The sequence below is a fragment of the Lates calcarifer genome, linkage group LG21 (genome assembly GCF_001640805.2).
Source record: "Lates calcarifer isolate ASB-BC8 linkage group LG21, TLL_Latcal_v3, whole genome shotgun sequence".
NCBI classification, from domain to species: domain Eukaryota; kingdom Metazoa; phylum Chordata; class Actinopteri; family Centropomidae; genus Lates; species Lates calcarifer.
The window spans coordinates 16,508,841-16,532,314 of NC_066853.1; the positions used below are offsets into that span (position 1 = coordinate 16,508,841).

The 23,474-nt window shown below is 38.8% G+C and overlaps 1 protein-coding gene across 11 annotated transcripts in view; it reads left to right on the forward strand.

The window, feature by feature from the left end:
• Positions 1-6,108: 6,108 nt before the first annotated feature.
• Positions 6,109-23,474, forward strand: part of synrg (synergin, gamma) — a 39,057-nt gene continuing 21,691 nt past the window's right edge. For 6 of the 11 annotated variants that reach the window (XM_018665343.2, XM_018665346.2, XM_018665349.2 and 3 more), the window contains exons 1-12: positions 6,109-6,206; positions 12,578-12,618; positions 13,810-13,946; positions 14,386-14,513; positions 15,272-15,377; positions 15,483-15,594; positions 16,645-17,058; positions 18,764-19,039; positions 20,219-20,299; positions 20,471-20,667; positions 21,849-22,094; positions 22,206-22,345. In XM_018665343.2, the coding sequence (XP_018520859.1) occupies positions 6,172-6,206; positions 12,578-12,618; positions 13,810-13,946; positions 14,386-14,513; positions 15,272-15,377; positions 15,483-15,594; positions 16,645-17,058; positions 18,764-19,039; positions 20,219-20,299; positions 20,471-20,667; positions 21,849-22,094; positions 22,206-22,345 (1,913 nt within the window). In that variant the 5' untranslated portion in view covers positions 6,109-6,171. The remainder of the gene's footprint in view (positions 6,207-12,577; positions 12,619-13,809; positions 13,947-14,385; positions 14,514-15,271; positions 15,378-15,482; positions 15,595-16,644; positions 17,059-18,763; positions 19,040-20,218; positions 20,300-20,470; positions 20,668-21,848; positions 22,095-22,205; positions 22,346-23,474) is intronic. The other 5 variants (XM_018665351.2, XM_018665352.2, XM_018665345.2 and 2 more) reach the window with 4 other exon arrangements.

Consider the following 23,474-nt stretch of genomic DNA (forward strand, 5'->3'; position numbering starts at 1 on the left):
AACATGGGACACATACCATAAAACCTACTACAATAAAGCCATAAATACAATTATTTGTATCACTGATACTGCTGTTACTAGTACAAGCATTAGTGGCTCTAATATTTGTTGTACTGATTCTTTTAATACTTTTGTATTAGATTGGTGATATGGAAAGCAGCAAAGGTGGTTTCATTACACGTCCTTCAGCCATGCCAGTATTGATGAAACTTTGAATGATTACAATTAGGAGGTGAAAAAGTCATCTGAGTGTGAATAATCAGACATATTTATCGAATTACTTTCTTCTGTAAAAGTAACTTTTACGAGCAGCTTTCAACATGATCACACCATTAATCACATGTATGCTCAGAGAAGGAATAACCATTCAGAGATACTGATTAACCCCACATCTGCCATACTGTACATTTTATTTTCTTACAGTGTAATCAGTGGTATATTATTCTGTAAGAACATATAAAATTATAATTTCAGAAAAAGTTTAATTGTGCTAAATCTTTAAACAAAACTTTAAACTAACAATAATCTATTTACAATGTATGACTAAGTGAATACAGATTAAATAATAGGAAACTGAATTCTGCTGCAGGACATTCTGCTGTTGGTAGACAAAGTATGTCAGAAAGATATAATAAGGAGAATTTAGTACCACACTGTAAGGAATTAGTCTTTCAACATAAATCCCCATATTCATAGAGCCATAAACACAAACCACTTTGCATTGTCTTTAAATTCGAGTTAACACGGTTCAGAAATAAAAGGAAAGCATTGAAAATGCAGTGGTATAAAAAGTTACATGTAAAAACAAGATGACAGATGAATAGGATAAACTGCAAGAGCCCCACAGAGAGAAACAGAGTGAAGAAGATGCTCTGTTAGAGAGTGAAACTATTTGTCTGCTGCTGTGATGGAAGTCGACCAATAGATCCGAGGACTCGAGAGGTCAACGCAAGAAGTGAGCTGACACACAGGGAAAATAGAGGAACGGGACAAAGAGACGGAAAATGGAAGCTGCAGGGTGAATGTGGCCGTGTGTTTAGCAGAGCCAGAAGAAAGGATACTACATCAACTCCAGCTGGGGCCCAAGGGGTTAATGGATAAGACTACCCAGCAGGGGTCAAAGGTCAGGAGGCCACTCTCTGCCAGGGCTAATTGGTCACTGCAACCAGAGTTTACGCCGACCTTTCTATGGAGAAATACATACACATGTATGAAGCTGCTCTGACAGGAGTCTTCCATCACAAGCCCTGATCAAGGAGGCCTCTGTTGTGCTCCTGCACAGTGATGGAGATCAGTCAGGCCTCCATAGTAACAATCAGCAGCCTTCACCGTACATTGACACCAGTACCACCTACAGTGACAGCCAGGCTGGACTCATGAAGAGATAGGTGGCTTTTGATCTCAAGTTATTTTATTCAGTTCAGTTCAACTCATTAGCATTCACTTTTCAGCCTCAATATGATAAAAGAGAAAGGAGATGTATCCTTTAGTTTACCTAAATCTGTTTTTGAGTTTATGTCATATAATTGATACACTAAGAAGTTTCAAATGGCTTCACAGATGTTTAAACTTAACAAGGGTTTAGAGACAAACTCTAGAAGATTAAAGTAAAGAAAGTGTAAACATCTACATAATTATGGAGGAAATAGGAAATCTCAAATGAAAATAAAGACATAAAAACAAAACAAGAGGCAAAAAGACAAAGTAACAGGATTTTAAGTCTGTTTTTTAAGTAAATTAGAAGAGTCTTTTGTTAGATTTATTTTGTGTAACTTATTTATAACTCTTAGACATTAAGAATATGAATTTCTGAATTAAGTGTGTGTTATTGTATCTTCAAACAATGCCCCAGAAACCCCAGTGTGCATGGGTTTACAAAACACCACATATTCATATCGGCCAAATGCAGAATGCAAAGAATCCTACCAAAAGTTAAAAAAAAAAAAAAAAAAAAAAGTAAAAGTAAAACATAATTAAAATAATAATAAAGAGGGCTAACTTTGAAAAAATGAAAAACATTCATATATCACTGACACAAATTTAAACTGTGCAATATTAGATAAGTCAGAATAAATATTGAATAATAGACCACCTGGCCTTCTTTTCCTGGAGTTTGAGACAAAGTTAGTGAACTTAAACACAAAAAAATTAAATCGCCATCCCAATTTTTGATCATCTGTGCACCTGAATATATCTGCTTCAATGACCAAACCAGTACAAATGCAATCTATGCAAAATTAATTTAAGAGTAATGTTTCATTATGCAGAAACATTCCTCTCTGAGGTTACATTATTAATAATCCATTTTATTGTTAGATATTGTAACTTCATGTTGCAGTTTGTGCAGCCAATTCACAAGACTAAAACAGACATTGCATCAGTTTACATCAAAACATGTGCACAAGCTGTGCCATTAAATAAGTGAAACTATGTTGCAGCTTGTGTCGTCAGTTTTAGATATTTAACACACAACTATCTTAAAATTGTAGCTACTTAAGTACAGTATGCAATTACATTTGGAAATCCTGATAACATTATATCTTTTTTTTCCTTGTACATGAGGCAGCTGCTGCAGAACCCCAGACTGAGGTATGTCTTAATAGCCTGTCATGAGATTGATGTTTCCCCATATAAATGATCTTATTTAACATTTTAATTTGTAGAGGGAAGTCAGAAAGAAAGAACCTGAGGAATGAGGCTTGTTTATGGATGTTAGCTGAAAGAAATCATAACAAGCAGTAAACTAAATATTAGGGCCACGTCAGGTGTTTGAGATGAGTGTCTGCAGGGCAAAAGTGCAAGTCTGCTCTCACCAGAATGAATCCAAATTCACTGTATTTGCATCTGAGGCTGAAAAACTGTAAGAGCTCCTGGTTTAGAGGGATCCTGACAGATTGATGTTGTCATGCTGATGCTGTCACGAGCTTGATGCTGGATGTGTTAATGATTTATGGGGACTAGTGGGATGCCCAGAATGGGACCTGGGTTAATGTTCACCTTTTCTCGCCGGACCTCCTCTGGGGATGGGGAGGGGAGGGCTGCCCACATCCCGTCCAGATCCAGCCATCGAGGGGGACCTGACTGACTGACTCAGGCCGGCCTCCAGCTAAACCCGGCACACACAGCAGGGAGGGAGCCCACGCTCTGCTCTCAGAGGCCTGTGAATGGACACAGAGAAGAAGAGGGGACGAGAGACTGACGAGGCCTAATCGTCTTTTTAATGAGTCTCAATAGAGGCAATAAAGAGCAACAGAAAATAATCCAAACACTTGTGAAAACTTGCATAATCAAACCAGTAGGAGGAGTAGATTTCATTTTAAGATTTTTCACAAAGTAATAAAATGTTTCTCTTTTAGCTGGAAAAAAAAAACATTTTAGAAAAATATTATTCCAAATAGAGTCCTTTTTAATCTGTCCTGAAATGTGTTTGAAAGGGAAAACCCAACAGCATAAACCGTCTGGGAGGCTGGTCAACAGAAAATTATTGGCAACAATTTGATATTTGATTGATTGAGGTTTTTTTTTTTTTTTTTTTTTTTTAATAACACCAAAAATTAACAAGTTCCAGCTTCTCAAATGTGAATATTTTAGATATTTAGTTAGGAATTGTTTTCCCAGTTTCTGTGATAATAAACTCAATATCTTTGGGTTTCATCTCAGACAAAACAAGAAATCTGAATGTGTTGACATTTAGTTTTTCTCTATTTTCTGACATCTCACAGCACTCACGCCTCACAGCACTTTTATGATGGAATGATACTACCTCCCTCAAAGATGACCTCAATAATGATGAAGATCTTAAAACTAGATGTTGGCCTCTACAAGACTGGGACTACAAGATGGAAGCTGGAGGACTGTAAAATATCCACCCTGTGTAGGTTTTTCATTGCAACTGCTAAAAGTCACAAATATATTAAAAAACACTGAAGACAACACTTCTGTTTCCCTCAGTAATATCTGATCTGATTACATGCAGTGAATTAGATAATAGTTCAGTTCAATCCTGCAGAATAACCTGTGTTTTCACCTGTATAAAATATCGCAAAAACAATGTTTTTCTCTTTTGAAATAGCATTTTTTTTCTCCCCGTTGTGATTCACTCTGACACTTAAATGGTTGCATTTGTCCCTCTGTCATGTATATGAACTCTGAATCATTGCTGCTGAATAGAGCTGAGGTATAGGAAAGGTTGAGGGCAGACCAGGTGATGGATAGCGGCAGGGCTTGTCATCCGATGTCTTATACCACTCTCATTAAGCTGTAAATCTTTCACAACAACACCCACTAAGACAAAGCCAGAGAGGCTGTTCCTTGTTGCTCCACCTTGTCATTGGTGTAACAATGAAATTGCCAACTGAATCACTTTGTCAGGACACACAATGGCCTCAGTATTTCAAGCAGCCAGTAAAAATGTTGGACAACACATCAGGTTATAAATGCAGGTGCTGTCCAATACAGCAAGCAAGAAGAATATCAGTGTACATAACATACTGGTAATGATGCAGCATCAGAGATAATAACTTAATGGCAAATTTGAAATGAATGAAATAGACAAATTGCATCACTGCAATAAGGATCAGGTGACACTTTGACGGAAGTGAAAGAGGAAATTTGGGATATAACATAAAACAATAACAGTTATCCTATGGACAATGCTACAGTGTTGATTTACCAAAGAATGTACAGTGTATTTAGTATTGTCTTGGCTCATAAATATCCTTCTATATAAATATCTACCTGGGAATTCTCTTGCAAGGGAATAAGCAAACTAAAACAAATTTAACAACACATATAATGATAGTGCAGCAAAAGAAAAATGACAGAATGGGTTTAAATACTTCAGTCAACACACTTTTGAGGGTCTCCCATTAAAAGTAGATTGTGAATTGTGGATAAAGATTTTGTGCTGCAGTTAACAGACCCTTAGTATTTAGTTTACTGGCTCCATCTGCTGGGTTAAATACTCAGGCAAGACATAAACTACATGCTCAGTGTCAAGCTGCACACACTGCAGATAGGCTAAACACTGACATCTGCTGAGAGAGGACAGGGATGTATTGTATTTTGCTCTACCCCTCAGGTAGGCTTTCCATTCCATGAGATTCCAAGACTTTGGATAACTGGTTAGGGTTAGTTAGGGTAAGACTGGAGTCAAGTCAAACATCATAAGAGATGACTGGTTGGGGTTAGGGGTAAGGTTAGATTCAAGATAAGGTAAGGAAAAACAAATGGATGGCTTTCTTTTGCAATGGTCTCTCTTAAAAAAAGACCACAATCCAAATTAGACTTTTAAACTGTTAAAATAAAGCATTAAATAAATAATGAAAACTGGAAAATATAAAGAAATATTGGACACAGTGACCTTAACAGCACACTTTTCAGGAACATCATGATGAAACTTCCCATTGGCTGTTGTGAACAGTGTCAGGAAGCAGAGATACACACTTACAAAAATTAGGGATTATGGGAAATCAGTATGAAAAGTATTTTACAGTGTGGAAGTAGTGGGGTGTGTTGTGTCCATTGTTATTACTACATATATGCTTTTTTTTGCATATATATCTTTTACTCAGCTATTTTCTCACCTGCTTGTACATAATAGTAATTTCTTTTTTTTTATTATTTATCTTTATTCAGGTTCTTTACCATTGTTCTCCTGTTTTTCCATGTGTATCTTCCTGAAAATTGCTATTGCCATACTCTGCACTGTGTGTAAACACATTGAGAGCTACTAGAGGCCAGGGTCAAATTCCTTGTATGCACAAGCATACTTTAGCAATAAAGCTGGTTCTCATTCTGATTTTGACAGTGAGGATCACCAAAACCAGAAGATGGCAGTAATGCAACGTGAAAGATACCAGCTGCTGTAAAACCTCGAGAAAGAAGAACGGATGTGTGAAGAATAGCCTGGAAGCTGAGAGCTGTGCCTGACAGACCAACCTTATGGCTGTAAGCTCCCACGTTTACCAGTAGGGGAGCTGTGGCTGAGAGGCTGAACACAGGGCAACACTTCAACAGGTAGAACCCTGCACCTGACAGATCAAACTCAGGGCAGTAAACACCTCCACCATCTGGCAGAGCTGCGCCTGACAGACCAAACTCAGGGCTGTATACCCCCACTCACTCGTCACTGCTGACATCATCCTCCTACTAGTGACTACTGGTATCAAGATGGCGCTGCGGCCAGGATCTGGAGGAGGCAGCAGGTATTTTAGCCTTTTAAAATTAACTCTCTCCCGTTAAAGATAGTATGTTCGTGAAGTAGCCCGCTCCGACAGCCGTTTAGCCCCACAGTTAGCGCCAAGGAGGGACCTCAAAGACAGCGCTGAAGGCTGTTTTTGTTGTCGAGGCTTGATGTGTTGAAATGAGATGGCTGGTTGTCAGGTGTCACAGCTAACGTTAGCTAGCTAGTCCTTCCTCTACCTCTCAAGAGTGGACCAAAAATAACGCCATAATGTTCATAACATTTACACATTTAAACATGTCGTGTCTTTTGTAATAGTTATTATCCCTGGCTTACGGTATCCAGTGATGAAACATGACATTTATTGAAGGTAAATGCATACAACTATCTTTGCAGACAGGCCTGTGGGCGGCTGATAGTGTCAATATTTGGCCTTTTCAACTTCGATTTTCTCACTAAAATATTATCTATTTCTCTTTTTAGTATTGGGTATGTACAGTTTTAAGTATGGTGAAGCTGATAGGGCGAGAGGATCTTACTAAAAGCTGCTAGATTAGTTTATATTTTCTCTTCTAACACACCGGGCTTCAGACTGCTGTTCTCCTTTATGTTTAATGGACATGTCAATACTGTATTACTGTATATGATCATGATCACACATGCATCCTCCACATCTGCAGCAAGTTAGTAGTTGTAGATGTTTAGGTGATGTCCATGTGCCTGATTAAAGCAGTAAGATGATGGTCTGCACAGGAGATGAAAAGGCCCAGCCTCATGATTTTTTCATAAGCTGAGCTGGAGCAGCTTGAATAATAAATATGCTCTGGCCACAAGCGTCCCGACTAGCCAGGTGATACTGATCTGACAGGTGAAACCAAAGCCCTCAAGACTTTGTCAAGTGTGTATGAGTGTGAGCAGTAGGAAAAAGCACTTGGAAAGCAGATGTAATGAAAAGAGCTGGAGTTAATTAGAGTTCTCTTTTATGTGTTTATCATTCTGCTGATTTTCAGTAGTTATTGACTTGTCCTATAACATCCCTTGGCTGAGGTCAGTTTTGTTTGCTTGATGCCACTTTGTAGTGCAGTGTTTAGAGTGTCAACCCTCTTCTAGAAAATTTCAGACAAAATAAGCTGAGGCTGAAAACCTAACTTCATTTATCAGACAGACAGGGTCAGTGGAATGAGTATATTAGACAATTCAATATGTTATTGCTATTAAAGGTTATTTTTCATCAATTATCTTCTTGATTAATCTTTGGTTTGTAAAAGATTAAAATAAATAAATAAATAAAAAAACATTACCAAATCCTTGAGTCCAAGGTTACATTTTCAAGCGTCTTATTTGTCCAAACAGCTGTCCACAACACCCCTTATAGTTCATGTTATGACTTACCACAGTCCAAGGAGATGTATTCAGATGTCTTGTTATAGCTGACCAACAATCCAAAACCCAAGTTTGTCTAGTTTACTATCATGAAAGACAAAGAAAAGCATCAAAGCATCACTTTTGAGAAGCTACATCTAGCCAGTGTTTAACATTTTTGCCTGAAAAATGACTAAATCAATTAATCAGGTGTCAGAATAGTTGCAGATCAATTTTCTGTTGATCGACTGATTTCTAATTTGCAGCTGTACAATATATACCATCAGATTATTTTTCTGTTCCTTGAAAACTATGACAGCTATCTGTCTCAGTCTCTGTTAGACTATGGTTGTATTGGACAGTCGCGGGCTGTATTGAAAATGATAGTGGTGAATACTGTTTTATTTCATCACATTGGATCTGATTTTGAAGTGTTTTGATCTGAATGGTATGTACTATGCTGAATTAATAAAAAACAGACATTACTGTCTGGTTATTATATTTATCTAATTGTTTCCTCAGAAAATTTACTATATCTTGATATATATGTGCAGTTATATGGAAAAACCTTTATTTAAATTATTTTTGGAGTGAAGAGAAATAAATGCAACTCCTGCAGCAATCAAATAACCTTCAAATTTTAATTACTTTTTCTCTGCAACTGCTACCCTGAGATAGAGGGTTTTATCAGCTCCAAGCCAAGTACCACTTTTTTGTGCTCATTTGGCCTTAAGTTTGAGAGAGCAGTTCTGTCAAAAACACTGTATCTTGGCCTGGTGCATCAAATCCCTTTTCATCTTTTTGTAATTTTTCCAAATGTAATGGATATGGATGAATCAAAGTGTGTTTTTCCAGCCAGACATGATAATTCAGCAATAGTGAAGTAAAATGTGTCAGCAGTGCCAGAGTGGAAAGCCAGGAGGTGGGGCAATGGTGCAGCTTACAAAAACCAGCTGACAGCTGAAGCAACCTTTGTTTTAAATGTAGCATTATTATGAATAAATACTGTTTAAAGACACCAACTTAAGTTGAAGTTGCAGTGGATGGAGTTTCCCCTTGAGACTGTGACAGAGATGCATAATATCAATATGATGAGGTGATGATGGCTCCATGTAGATTTGTTTGTCTTCAGCAGCCCATGTGATTACACCATTCATCAGACAGTTGACCTCCTGAATGTCAGATGATGTCCTATTGTAGTGTCACATTAGTCAAGACTGTCTTACTGTGGGGTGTGTTTTGTAACTGTTGACATTTCCAAGTCGAAATTATAAGTGGAAATATAATCTGTTCATTGTCAGTTCTGGAGAAATGGGGACATGATTAATACATTTGTTGTATGTTGTGACAGGCAGGATTAAATTTATGTCAGGTTACAGTGATGATTTAGTTTGTCTTTGCTATCTTACAGGACAGGGGCTGAAAGGTTTCACTCACCTTGACTATTAGACAGTTAGTTGAGCAACAGAAATTAATCAGCAACTACTTGTGTTGTCATTTTTCAAACATTGTCTGGATTCACCTCAACAGTTATTGAGAATTTATTGCTTTTCCTTCATATAAGATAGTAAACTGAAGATATTTGGGTTTGGGTTTTTGTAATCCAAATCAGATATTGACATTAGTATTGGTGTTTAGGCTTTTAATTAATCATCATCAATCATCAATCATTTTAAGAATAAGTTTGAATTAACTTTCTTTATTGATTAATATGCCAGTTATTCTCAGGATTAATTGCTAAGTCTGTAAAATGTCAAAAAGTGAAAAATGCTTATCATAGTTTCCCAAATTGCTTATTTTGTTCGACTAACAGTCCAAAACCTAAAGACATTTCAGTTACTATTATAAAACAGCAACTACTTTTAGAAGCTCAAAACAGCAAATGTTTGGAATTTTTGCTGGAAAAATGATTAAATGATTATCAAAGTAGTTTCTGCTAATCAATTTGAGAGACTAAATGTCAGGAAATGTGACAAAAAGTGGTTGCAGTTTCTCAGAATCTCACATGATGTCTTTGTATTGCTTTCTTTTTTGGACCAATAGTCAGAGAAATTCAGTTTGCTGTAATAGAAAAGCAGCAAATGATTACATTTGAGAAACTACAAACAGGGAATGTTTGGTATGTTTTATTGGATTAGTCACTTAAATGATAAAGAGATAGTCAAAACTGTTGATTGAGCAGGAAATTGTTTGTGTCTCAAATGAACTGATCAACTAATTGTTTCAGCTTACAGCCTTCCAATCTGTCTTTCCTTATAAAAGAGTACTTGGCATGTCTACTTTATATTTCACTAAAGGAGCAGTGTCAGAATAAGCCAAAAGTAATTTTAGTGTTGACGTCCTCAGTGATGATGACATTGACTGAAACTCCTGACCCTGCCGTCTGTCTCCCAGCTTTCCCAACAGTTTGATGATAGCTGTCGGATGATTACACATCTTTTACAAGGCACTGGCCCGCCTGGCGTCCACAGCTGCTCTCACTGCTTATCTCCATCTATGTTAATCTCCTCAGCCATGACCTGTTATTTGCTGCAGGATGGCGGGCACCAGTGTCATAGCAGTCCTGTAAAAGCTTTTTAAGCTGCAGATCTTACAGGGAGCAGATGTCCTGTGAGAAACCCTCAAGTCAAGTATCATCACTGGAGATAAAACCTTATCATACTAGATTGGTACTCTGTGAAGAGTAACCTCGGCTTCTTTCCTGTATTGTTTATATTTTTTAGTCATGAGATAGCAAAACAAATGTTATCAATACTGCCTTTAAATACACACATTGTCATCTAAATTATGAGAGGTGCCACCATAAAGGATTTTATATCATTCAGTTGGAGCTGAAACAAATTTTAATTGATTAGTCGATCAACTATTTTGATTAATTGTTAAAAAGCAGCATTCTCGGGTTCCCTACTTTGCTATTTATAATAGTAAACTGAATATCTTTGGGTTTTGGACTTTCGATCAGACAAAACAAGACATTTGAAGACGTCACCTTAGATTCTGAGAAGTTGTTAAGGGTATTCTTTCTTTTCTTTATACACCAATGATTAATAGATCAATCAAACAAATAATCATCAGATTAACTGATAATGAAAATCATCCTTAGTTGCAGCCTTATATTTAAACACTACAACCCAGAAATTTTATCTTTTGTACTGGGCAACTTACATAAATCTACTTGTGAAATTTTTTGAATCAATATTTGTAGAAAAAATCATAACTGCATAACATTTCTATGTTTTCTTGTCCAGTTGAGGGCAGCAGAAACAAAATTTAAACACAACATTGTCATATTATCTTAATGAAGTAATATTTTTAACTTCTTAATCAACGGTTTATTTGCATGTCCAGCAGACACGGAGCAATATCAGCATTAGTTTTGAATAATCTTTGTGTCCACCTGATGAGGCTTAGTCCAATATTCATTCTCATTTTAGCTCTATTTTTGGTCTCCACCAGCTGCTAAATCTTCACCAGCTGCTTTTTTGACTGTGTCTGCCTGTTGTTTTGTCCTGAGGAGGTAGTATGCAGTGGATTTTTAGAGGTTTTTAGAGAGAACTAAATCAATAAGCTGAAACACACTATAAAGCTGTGTAGAGCTGATAATAACTTCAGAGTCTGGCAACAATTCTTTGTGGGTTAATCACTGCAAGAGACATTACACACTGCACATACTTCATTTGATTTATTGTTTTGAGAATAGATAGTCAGACAAAGCAAATGATAGGAAGACTTAACATTGATCACTGGGAGATTTTAATGCTTTTTTTCATTTTCTGTTGCAATTTACAATAGAAGAAAAGTTATTTCATCTATCAAAAGCATTAATTAATGATTAAATTGTTAGTTGGAGCCCTAATGTACAGTTTCAACACTTTTGTGCTCCAGAAATAAGCATTTTCTTTATAATTCTGAATTAACGGAAATTCCACAAGTTAAGTTTGCAGTCTGTAGAAGTTAAACACAAGTCAGTCTTCTTCCTTATTTGCCATGGGGAATTGATAATTACATTAGCAAATGCTTGAACTCTCTTACAATGAGTTCCTTTCTTATAATGTCACTCACCTATTGGATTAGTGAGGCTAAAATTTTGCTCGCAGTCACGGGTAGCAGAGACCCAACTGGCTTATTCTTCTGTTTGTTTCTGCATCATCAGTTTTAGCCTGAAGAACTGAGCTGTAATAAGTTATTTGACAAATAGCTGAAGGCCTGTGTGGGTTGGCTCTGGTTAGGGTGAGACTTGGCTGACTTGTAGAGACTTCCTCTGATTATTTCTTGAAGGCCTGTTTCTCAGCACAGACACAATGACAGAGTCCAAGTAGCCTGTGGAAATTAAACTGCACCAGTTCTGATGTTTTTTGGCATTAATGTTAAAAAGGATCAGTATCTGAAAAATTCACTGTTAATCTGGTCTTTCTGAATAAGCCAAAACTCCTGTTAGGTAATATGTATTGGATACATTTTTCCCTTTTCCTGTCAGAGTTAGTGCCTGTAGTCAGAGCAGTTTTTATTAAGGTGGTGTTTGAGGACAGAATGACAGAAGAGCACAGTAAAATTCAAATTCAACATTCAGATGTGGTCTGACTCAATAAAGCAGTAGATGATGAAAAAACATGTTAAAAACTGAACAGCCAGTCATTCTCAAAGGGCTGTGTTCATATAGATCTAATAATATAATGTATTTTTTGTTTAATTGAGTCATTTCAAATTAATCCAGCTCCATCTTTGCTGATAATAACAGGAATTTACACTTAATACACATTGGAGCCAGATCACTGAAATGTTGCTTTTGTTGGGCAGTTTTACATCTTGTTCACTGAAGTGTTTTAACCAAAAACATTATAGATGCAGTACTGGCCTCGTTCTTTGCATCGCTCAAGGCTTCTGAGGGTGTTATTATGCTGCTCATGTATTTCACATCATGCATTCACATAGAAAGTTCACAGATAACCTAATGTGGTATCATTATGTTACATAGTTTTAGCCTATGTTTGAATCTCATAACTTGTATTTTTCTTTCTTTTCCTTCTTCAGTTTTATGTATCCTGTTGGAGGGGGCTTGGGACCACCACAAGGTGAGTCATTCTGTAGTTAACATTGCCACTTCTTTTAGATAGAATTAAAAAATAATAATTTGACTTGTTTCACCAGAGGCTGATCAGATAAATGGGTATTTCAGTGTGATCAGTGACATAGAATTTTGCGTATGAAAGGTCATTGATCGTGTAGGACACCAAGTCAGTGTATTTAGATTGATATGAAAAAGTCTCACATAAACAATCCCATAAAGGATAGAGGTCCTTATGTATCAGTTTGATTGAAATAACAGATTTGAGAAAAAGAAAAACCAGCAACAGCAATAAAACGAACATGTCACTTTTCACAAGTTTAGATTCAGATCACAACATGCACTTTGACTGATCACGCCACACATAAATACAGAGCATGTTTAGTTTTCTGGGTGTTACAAATGACCAAGTACTGGGATTGCTCGTTAAAGATTAAGAATAGACTCCAGCTATATTGCTTCTGCTTTATTTCTCATTAGTCTTTCCTGCTTATGTTTGATCATTGTCACGTAAGATCTCCATTAAGTCATTAGGCAGAAGCAAGGAGCTCATACCTTTGTTACCCGTTCACATCACTGTGCATTGTGGGCCTCAGGTGTACTATCATTTAGCTGTGTATGTGCATCATATTTAGGCTGTTGACTTTACAGTAGCCATCTAGATAAACCATCCATACACCACTGGGACAAGCATCTCTCAGGGGTCATTAAATGCTCCCGTTAGCAATGTCATTTTAGTCAGACAAATTAGAGTATGTGCAGCCCTCTAAATAAGACCATTTATTCAGCCCGGTTGAGCCCTAACATGTTGAATCATCTGGAGGCTCCAGTAGGAGCTGGCTGCTCAGCTCTGGCTGTCAGCTTACACAGCGTCTGTGAAAACAAACACACACTTTTCCACTTTTTTTTCTCTCCCTTTCTCCTTGTTTTGCTCCAAGCTGTCACAGTAGTCACCAGAAAAACAGATTTGGTTGTTGCTGAGCCTTTGTCTTTTTCCAGCTGTCCAGGAAATTGATTTGCAATACTGAATCATGTCCAGACTCTGGAGGCATTTTTTTCAAACTCTAGACTTGTATTAACTTTTCCTCAGTGTACTTTAAATTGGGCTTACTGTCATGCTTCAAATAGTAATTGAATACACTATTCTTCTTACCATTTCTACAGTACATCATAACAGTGTTTGTGTGTGTTTCTGCAGGTATGGTACCCATGCAGCAACAGCAGCAGCAGCAACAACAGGGGTTCCCTATCGTTCCAGTCATGCAGCCTAACATGCAGGGCATGATGGGAATGAACTTTGGGGGACAGATGCCCCCAGGAGCCATGCCAATGCAGGTGGGCTCATGGATCTTAATTTGGTTTTTAGAGATTTTATTTATCTTCTTGATCCTGTGTTTGTTAGAATTTTGAGGTAGAAACTGACCCTTTTTAAGTCCCTTTGGGTATTTTGTCATCTGCATTTGAAGTATTGCTAATGTGGGCTTCCATTGATGAATATATAATGGTGAAACACTGCTGTATTGATTTCAGTGATTTCATTAAAGCAGAGGCCTGGGCTTAGAGCCCCTCTTAACCCCGGCTTGCGTCCAAATTAATTCTGTGACAAACTTTTTTAAACATCATTATTCACCATTATTACCGTGATTCTGAATTGCTTGGCTTTCCCTTGGTGTTAGTATTTAATATCAAGTGAAAGGAGTGTGACAGTAGGAATGTTTAATGAGATTTCTGAGCCTCTTTTTTGTATGCTTATTTATTTATTTGTTTCTAACAGGGTGGGATGGCGATTGGAATGCAGACCCCAGGGATGCAGTTTTTGGGTCAGCCACAGTTTATGGGCATGAGACCTGCTGGACCTCAGTATACTGCTGACATGCAGAAACAAATGGCTGAGGAGCACCAGTAAGACATTTTTACACTAATATCATGGAGACTGCCTGTGAGCGTGCATGTGGAACAGAGACTGTGCTTTTAGCCACACTAACACTGCGGCTCTAGGGATTTCAATATCAGTCAGACCCACCATCTTCATCCAGACTAATGTATCTCAACAACTATTGGGTGGTTTACGGTGACATTTGCTACACGCATTTGCGCCCACTTTAGGATTAATCGTGATCACTTTAATGGACTCTTAAATTTTTGTACCATTAGTTCACAATTTGAATTTGTCCAATACTTTGGTTTATAACTAAATACTGTTCATCTCTCTTTTTATCAGTTCATTTCAATATGACTTCTGAATTTTCTGTCCTTTTCTACCCATCCTGTTCATTGCTTCTATGTTTTATACTCTATATGTTTTTTAAATGTCTGTTACATGGGAGCTTGCTGGTGGCCTAGGGGTATAAGACCTCATATCTCCCCATAAGCAAAAATCCCAAGAAATACTTGGGGGAAAAAAAAAGTTATGTATGTTTCAGTATTCTATGTTTATATGCAGAGCACAGTGGCTTGAGTGATTAAACGTGACCCTAACAACATTAATTTATAAATAACCAGTATAATACCTTTTGTCAACAAGACAGATGTATATTTATTTTATTCCAATTAATCTGAGTACATAGTGTTAAATTCTTATGTTCTGCTTTGCTCCCAACCCCTTATAGAATATTTTTTGTTTGGGTCTACATAATGTCTGTACCCTTCTTGCCCTTTAGAAAGCGTCTGGAACAGCAGCAGAAGATGCTGGAGGAGGACAGGAAAAGAAGACAATTTGAGGAGCAGAAACAGAAGCTAAGGCTGCTCAGCAGTGTCAAACCCAAGGTGAGTCTCTCTCTACATCCTGATTATTTTACTGTTTTTCTGACATGTCCGCCCCTCATCTTTGTAACCCTCTTGGCTCTTGATACTCTGTTGTGCTGCGCTCAGACAGGAGAGAAGAGCCGTGACGACGCCTTGGAGGCAATCAAAGGCAACCTGGACGGCTTCAGCAGAGACGCCAAGATGCACCCCACTCCATCATCACAGACCAAGAAGCCAGGTAGCTTCACCGAAACACTTTTAGTTGTAATCCCTGGGATTTCTTCCTGTTGTGCCTCTCCATCAGCAGATGTGCTTTCTGTAGCTCTGCTGAAATGCTTCCGTCTGAGAATAATAACTGGATTAGAGACAGGTCAGCATGATGGCCACCCAGCTGGCAGCCAGAGGAGCCAAATTTGGGATTTTCTGTCTGAGTATATAATATGCAACACAGATTCTTAGTCACACATTTTTATCACATTATTTTTCCTGTCTCTCACTTCATAATACTTGTCAGTATTATCATGGTCACTGTTTGGTACTGTCTTAATTTTCATACTTGTGTTCTACACAGTACCTGCACATCAGACCTCAGTGTTCACTTTTTGAGCTTGATGTAGTCTTAGACTTGTAGATTTCCCTCTCTTAACTTAATTCTGCATTTCAGTAAACTGTTGGCATGCTTTTACAGTAACAAACTTTAGAGCAGAAGTTTCCAACCTTTCTGGTTTATGTTACCTTAAAATGAAGCAGATTTAACACACAGCTCCTTGTCACAAGTTTCATACGGCTATGAGACTGATTTTCACCTTTTATAATTCTTTGATATTGAATATGAATAATTATCAGTGACTAGACAAGCTAAAACTGTCTGCTATGTCACAAGAAAAATGCAAAGAATAAAAGTCAGAAAAAAGTTTAGAAGTTTATGTTTGAGGACAATGTTTTTTCTTCTTTTTTATCCATCTTGTATCCCACTAGTCATCTTATGACCCTTCAAGATTGTCCCGTTCTTGTGATGCATTGGATCCAGGTTGGGAACCTCTGCTTTAGAGTCATTACTCTGGTGATGACATTTATACAAATGCAGTTTTGAAAGCTGATAAATAGTTTTTTACTGTATCTGAATATTAGTTAAATGCTGAATATTAGGTCTTTATTTGATTTTTGCAGCTTCTCATCTTGCACAAAATAGTGTTTATCTCACTCTTGCAATGTGCAGCCCTTAATTCATTCTCCATTGTAGTGTGTGTCGTGTTGTGCCATCATCATTATTTCTTCATTTTTGCAGACTCATCGCCATCACACTCGTCTGTCACCACTCACTCCCTCCCCCCAGCTTTGTCCGAGGACAATGACGAGTTTAGTGACTTTCAGGGGCCTGTAGATGCCCCAGCCTCCTTCCCTCCGCCTTCTTCCTCCACTACTTCCTCCACCTTTGGCCTCTCCTCTCAGGCCAACGTTCAGCCCTTGTCCCCTGCCCCCAAAGCAGGTTTCTCTGAGGACGATGATGAGTTTAGTGACTTTGTTCAGGGTCCTGTAAATACTTTCCCTTCCTCCAGCTTCCACCTCTCCTCTCAAGCCCAAGGCCAGCCTTCGTTCCCTACCTCACAATCCCTCCCTCAGTCCCTCCCTGCCTCTGTGTCCATTCCCACTGCCTCCCAACACTCTGCTGTCAACACCAGCTCCCAATCTACATTCCAAGGTAACTCTTCTTTTGCTTTGTTGACACTTCCCCTCCCATCCCCATAATTTATACTCAACCATTTACACTTTGAATTCATTTGGAAGATTTTTTTTTTGCACTTGCAGTGCTGCCTTTATTGCTGATGCTGAATATTTTCATTGGTACCTCTGGATTTTGGGTTGGTCTTGGCCTGTGTTGCAGTGTGAGAACATGCAGCCAGCACAGCAGATGGCCTCATTACCTAAACCTTTTAAGCTAGCAGACACTACAAACTAGGCAAAAAAGACTGCAGAATAAATAAGAAGCTTGACTTGTTTCTCAGTAGCTTTTAACCATGTAGTAGTTGAACCAACCACAGAATCTGTTTATGGTTTGTGCAGTGATAGAAGACTGTCACTCTCATGTGTCATCTGCCATCTAATCTCTGGGATGAGCAGCTGCTCTGTGACAGCCCTCAGTCTTGAGACTATGAATGACAGGACAGTGAGATCACCTTCTGTCCAGAGAAATGCAACAGCTAGCCCTCTGCTGAGTGTCATCCCCAATCCTCTGAGACATATCTGACCTAGTTGTTTAGCATCTGGAATAAGCAGATTAGATGGTGTCATGATTGCTTGCCTCTGATGGAACAGAGGTTAGACCTAAGTTTGGAATAAGTTTGTGGGAAATGAACAAATGTATCAGAAAATTTGGAATCAAAATTTTAGGTTACATAAAATATTTGACATACGCATAAAAAAAGCTACATGCTGGTAATAAAGGATTAATATACTATGTGCAGGCAGCAATGCGATAGGTGCTCATGTATAGTGCACAAAATACTGTGTGACATTAAAACAAATATAAATACACTAAGGGCGATGTTTACTGAACCTGGTGCTAATAGTATCAGATGTGCAAAACTGCTTTTTTCATTAAGTAACACTAAATAATACCTGATTCGAGCCTGTTTTTGAGCTGATAATAATGAAAGCTTTCACTCCTGCTGACCTTGTCATAGTGGTTGGAGAGGAGACACATTTGAAACTGCAAGCATGTAATTATACTGTAAGAGGAAGGCTCTATATGATTAAATAATAGTTAAATAACATGATGTTATTAGGGTTGTGAAAAATAAGATTTCTCTTAAAGATTTTAAACTCCTTTCATGACAGATAAAGATTAAAGGTGTCCTGTAGAGTTATGCTTTGTTTACATTCAGTGTTGCTCACCAAAATGTGTGCATCCCTAAGGACTAACAAACATGTCAAATGCATTTCCTTCCTCATAAAACATTTTCAAAGCTGATTTTTAAAACGTTTTGAATGCAGTATTGTTAACATTCACCTTAAGTAGTTTGTCATCTTCTTTTTTCTTTCCTTTGGTAGGTGCATTGCAACATACTGTATCTTAGTGTTTTACCGCAACCCGTTGATCAGTGTTACACCATTGGTGTGACTGTGCATCATCAGCCGCATGCATACATGCATGTGCATCCTTGTGCGAGAGATAAACAAAACAGTGACTCACTCATACAAAACCACAGATTTTATTCCTGCTTTTCCCAGATGTAAAATTACAGAGACAATTTAATTTCTGATTAGGATTTTTCATTTAAACAGAGATGCTTAGTTAAGAGATAAATATAACAGTAAGTGTACTTGTCAGATAAATAGGAATCTTGAACTGCTGTGTATAGCTAGTGTGTGTTATAAAGAAACTTGTTCCTCATTCACCCCTCTAGGACCATCCCTGGAAGAGAAGTTATTCTCCTCATGTGATCTTACTGCTGATAAGATGGCCCAGGTTAGCTTTAAATCCAAGCAGAGTTTGGCTAAAATGGGCCCTAGAGCTAAGGTTTCAGCCCAGTTTCAGCCCAGCACTAAAGCAAGGAACTGGACTGTGGCCTCTGAGGACTTGAGTTCTGTCTTCACTGCAAAGCTACCTGAGGCCCCAGTGCCAGCACCCAGCGTCCCCTCATCAGCTGCTGACTCATCCCCCCAAACCAGTAGTGACAGTGGTGAGAGAAGTGCCTGTTTATTAGACTTAATAGCTTCTTCTTCTCACCCTTGCTTTGCTGCACTATTAACACACAGTCACTGTGGTAGTTTTCTTTCTGTCTTAGGGAAATATTTTCCCTCTTTCTAACTCTGACAAAATAATTCTGTAACTTTCGCAGCAGCTTAATCTCTCCTGTCTCTTTGGGTCATAATTTGTTTGTAACAGATTCTGGAATGGGCATCATGCTACTGTGGCCTATGTGCTGGTAAATGAAATCACGGTGTGGTGGTGTCTTTGAGGGTACCCTTCCTGGTGTCTTTGCAACTTCTCTTAAGCCTGCTTTGTACCTCTGTTACTTCTGGCCAGATCTTATTACAGGGCCCTTCTCATGTTGGCACCCTCTGCACACGTTGTGGAAACGGACTGTGTCTGTCGAGGTCTTGGGGTAATACCTGCTGACTCAATAATCTGCCGTCTGTTCTCTCGCCGTGTAACACCCTCTCAGAGAACGACCTCTGGCGCATGCTGACTGCTTTGGTTTAACAGGGATGCGCATGGATTGGCAGGTGCCGCTGGGGCACAAACATAATCCAAGTCTGATTGTGCATGCTACTCTGCTACTCCTCTGTGCTGTAATTTGTTTGTTTGTGTTTGTGTCCTCCATGTCATCGAGGGTAATATAGAGGCTCATCATGGAGACCAGGGAGATTTGCAATAAGATTAATTTAACTGCCCAAGACTGATGGGATTATTATTTGAAAATTGGCAGAGAACAAATGCCTTACAGGGAGGCATTAGGGTCTCAAAACAAGGCATAGCTTTTTAAAAAATGTTTCTTTGACTATTTGCAGTAAAAAAAAAGTTTATTTAGGTCAATGTCAGCAGAGTAATTAGATTTTCAGTTATTTTTTCTTACAAGGCAGTCTCCTCTCTCCCCTTTCCTTGAATCTGGAAATAGCTCACAGACTGATTTATAGATGTCTGACGTGGCAGGACGCTTGTGATTCAGTGCAGAGGAGCGTTGCGTCTGCACTGAGCCTTCCAGACATCAGGTGTATGATTTTGTTGAGTTCGATACAAAGCAGGGCTCAGCTGCCAGGAGGCTTGGCAAATCGTATGCCTGGACAAGGCTTTTGCTATAACAACTAACTGTGTGTGCACACGTGTGTGTGTGTGTGTGTGTTTCTGCTTGTGACAGCAGGTGTTGGCGTGTACCCACAACAAGAGCACATCCAGCCCATGCTGCCAGCCTGGGTGTACAATGACAGCCTCGTCCCAGGTAAACATTTACACATGAAAGTGTCCAGCCTAACATATCAGATATTTTGTATTTTGTGAGAAGAAATGACACTGCACTGATTTTCAGTTTAGCTTTATATTTAATTACCTTAGTTTACCTCTGTGTTTTTAGTGTACACAAATGTTCTCCTGTCTGTTTTTCTGTCCTCAGACATGTTCAAGAAGGTTCTTGAATTCACCATGACCCCAGCAGGGATAGACACAGCCAAGCTCTACCCAATACTAATGTCATCAGGTCTTCCTAGGGAAGCACTGGGGCAAATCTGGGCATCAGCGAACCGCACAACACCTGGCATGCTGACCAAGGAGGAACTCTACACTGTACTTGCACTAATTGGTGTGGCGCAGGTAAACAGCAGAGTCAAAACAAATTATCCACTTAGAACGACTTCATTTACCCCCCCCATGTCTTCCACACAGTTGTGTCGTAAACACCACGCTGAAATTAGACGGGCTTAGCTAGAAACAGGGAGAAAGGAACAGCGCTGTGAATCAGCCCAGGGCTTGTGAAGCATCGTAAGCCAAATATATGGCTGAGTCCACATCAGCCGAGTTTGGCAGGAGGCTTCTTATCATCCTCAGCCCGGGCCTGTCACAACCACCCCTGGGAGGATGCAAATCTGCAGGCAGCTCACGAAACATTGCATGCCACCGCTTCCATGCAAGGAATAATAAGACACCTTTGGTGATGTAAATCTTCAAGAGCCTTAAAACACAAGCACAACAAGGTGCATTCTCTAGTGAGGGAGGCAAAAGTTTGAGCCTGCCAGTGACATCTATTCAAAGGAGCTTGACTTTGTTGAATAATTTATATGCAAACATCTTTTTTTCATAGTTAAGTGAATACGAGTGGCCACTGCGCTGTGATATCGCTCATGATCTTTGTTCACTCTCAAATGATTTAACTGATCACCCCATTTTTATATGACAAATTATGGCAAAACCTTAATTTGATTTTTATTCTTATAAATGATATTGCAAAACATTAAAAGATTAACTTAAGTCTGATGTTATTCTGTATTTTTTCTTATTGTCAACAAATCCAAAACCAGCAATGTGTTATTGTCTCAATTCATTTCACCTCCCCACTGTCTCTGTAGTTTTCAGCCCCAAGCTCATTCGTTCTTATCTCACCTTTACAAATGTCAAAAATATATAGCTTCATTTATAAAGAGCAAAGTAATTTTCCTAAACAGCTGGGCACTGTGGTTTTTGGCAAATGTTACCCAAACGGGTAAACTGTGCATTTGTTGGGTGCTATTTTCAGCAGCAGATTAATACTGCTCTATGCTCTAGTGAGTATTTACTGCAGCAGGACATTGCATGTGGGACTGACTCAGAATACGCTACAGTGGCATCATTCATTATAATGGGGCTAATTTATGTGTATCAGTGTATTAAGACATAACTTTGGCTTTGGCTACATAGACAATACTTGGTCGTAGCATCAGTTCATTGCTAATTTTGTTCTTTTCACTGCTTTTGTTGATGACTATGAAAATCTTTAAACTTGTTTCCTTTGTTGCCAGAGCGGCCTCCCAGCAATGAATGTGGAAATCCTCAGTCAGTTCCCCTCGCCACCAGTGCCCAACCTGCCGGCCCTGGCTATGGCCATGGCCCCTGTCATGCCCCAGCACCAGCAGCCCATGATGACCCAGCCCCCAGTCTCCATGGCCATGCCAACATCAGCACCACCAGTCATGGCCATGACACCTGCAGCACCAGCTCAGCCGCCCACAAACACTAACTTCATCGCCAGCTTCCCTCCCACACAGGTAACACAGCCAAGCTTTTAGTTCAGCCTTTTCCTGGACGCTGGTGTCATGCTCTGATCACTGCAGTTAATTGTTACTCACATCTTGTTAACTAACACGTTGTTGACGCAGGGAACCAAAGCAGATGACGATGACTTCCAGGACTTCCAGGAGGCTCCAAAGGCAGGATCAGGAGACCAGGCATTCACTGAGTTCCAGGGAGAGTCAGGAGGAAGCTTCCCTACCACCATAGCACCTCAGCATCAAAACAGGTACAGGTTATGTGTGCTATGGAGACACTGAGTATGCCTAACTGATTAACTGTCTTTTGAAATTTAAATATTGCAACATACTGTTCTAATTTTAGCCCATGTAATTAACAGTGTCTTAACAATCTGAAAGGTTTAGTTGGTGACTCTCACCAAGTGCTGAGTTCAGTGTTCCTCATTATTTCTGACTCCTTTTGCTCTTCAGCTACTTCTCTGAATAACTGATATAAATGTTTGCAGCGATGAGCGTCTAATATTCAGCGCTGGATGGTTATTTATAGCCAAGTTATTCTGCATAATATTTGTGTCTTGCCTTGTCTGTCTTGGAAACCTTACAGTCAGACACACTGTCTTAATATCTTGCTTTGACCTCCGCAGAATAACAATGAGTTTGGGTCATGTCTTAATGAATTCATTCCAGTGGACAGTAGATAAGCTCATTTCTTTATATTTCTCTCCAGCCCATATGGAGAGACTGTCTTGTCACAGAGAGGAAGCTGAAAGGCAATTATCAATTGAAAGACAAAGAAAAAGCAGAACTAAAGTATCTCCTATCTAAGTGGCAAAGGCATTTTCTATTTCTTTTCCTCCCATGAAAACATACGCTCCTGACTGTTTCAGCCATGTAACAAAAATTTCCCACAGATCGTTGTCTAATTAAAAGAGAGGCTGAAAAGCTCTTGTTAGGTTGCCAGCCTGAAGTGGCAGGCATAACTTACTGTCAGATGTCTTGCTGAGAAATGGCTTTGAGGAGAATAACATTCACTGGAAACGGAGCCTAATGATTCCACTTAGTGCTCGATTCTTGTGTCTTATCATATCAGCAACTTTTGCAATGTAAAGTAAGATTTTTATACATGTGCAGCTTTGTTTTTTGTATCTCACAGGGGCATCGGAATGGAAATTGTTATCATATTTAATCCAGATATAACATGTTAATTAATAAGCTGTTCCCTACTCTTCTTAGTTAAGCCGACATAACTAAGTCTACTCATCTAATTCTCTGCCAGAACGTGGATAAGCATGTTTCCCAAAATGTTACACTATTCCTTTTTTTAAATTCTCTGTGTTTTGGTACAAGGTATAGGCAGTAGACAACATGAGTTAAAAGCTTCACGAAAAGGACATGAAA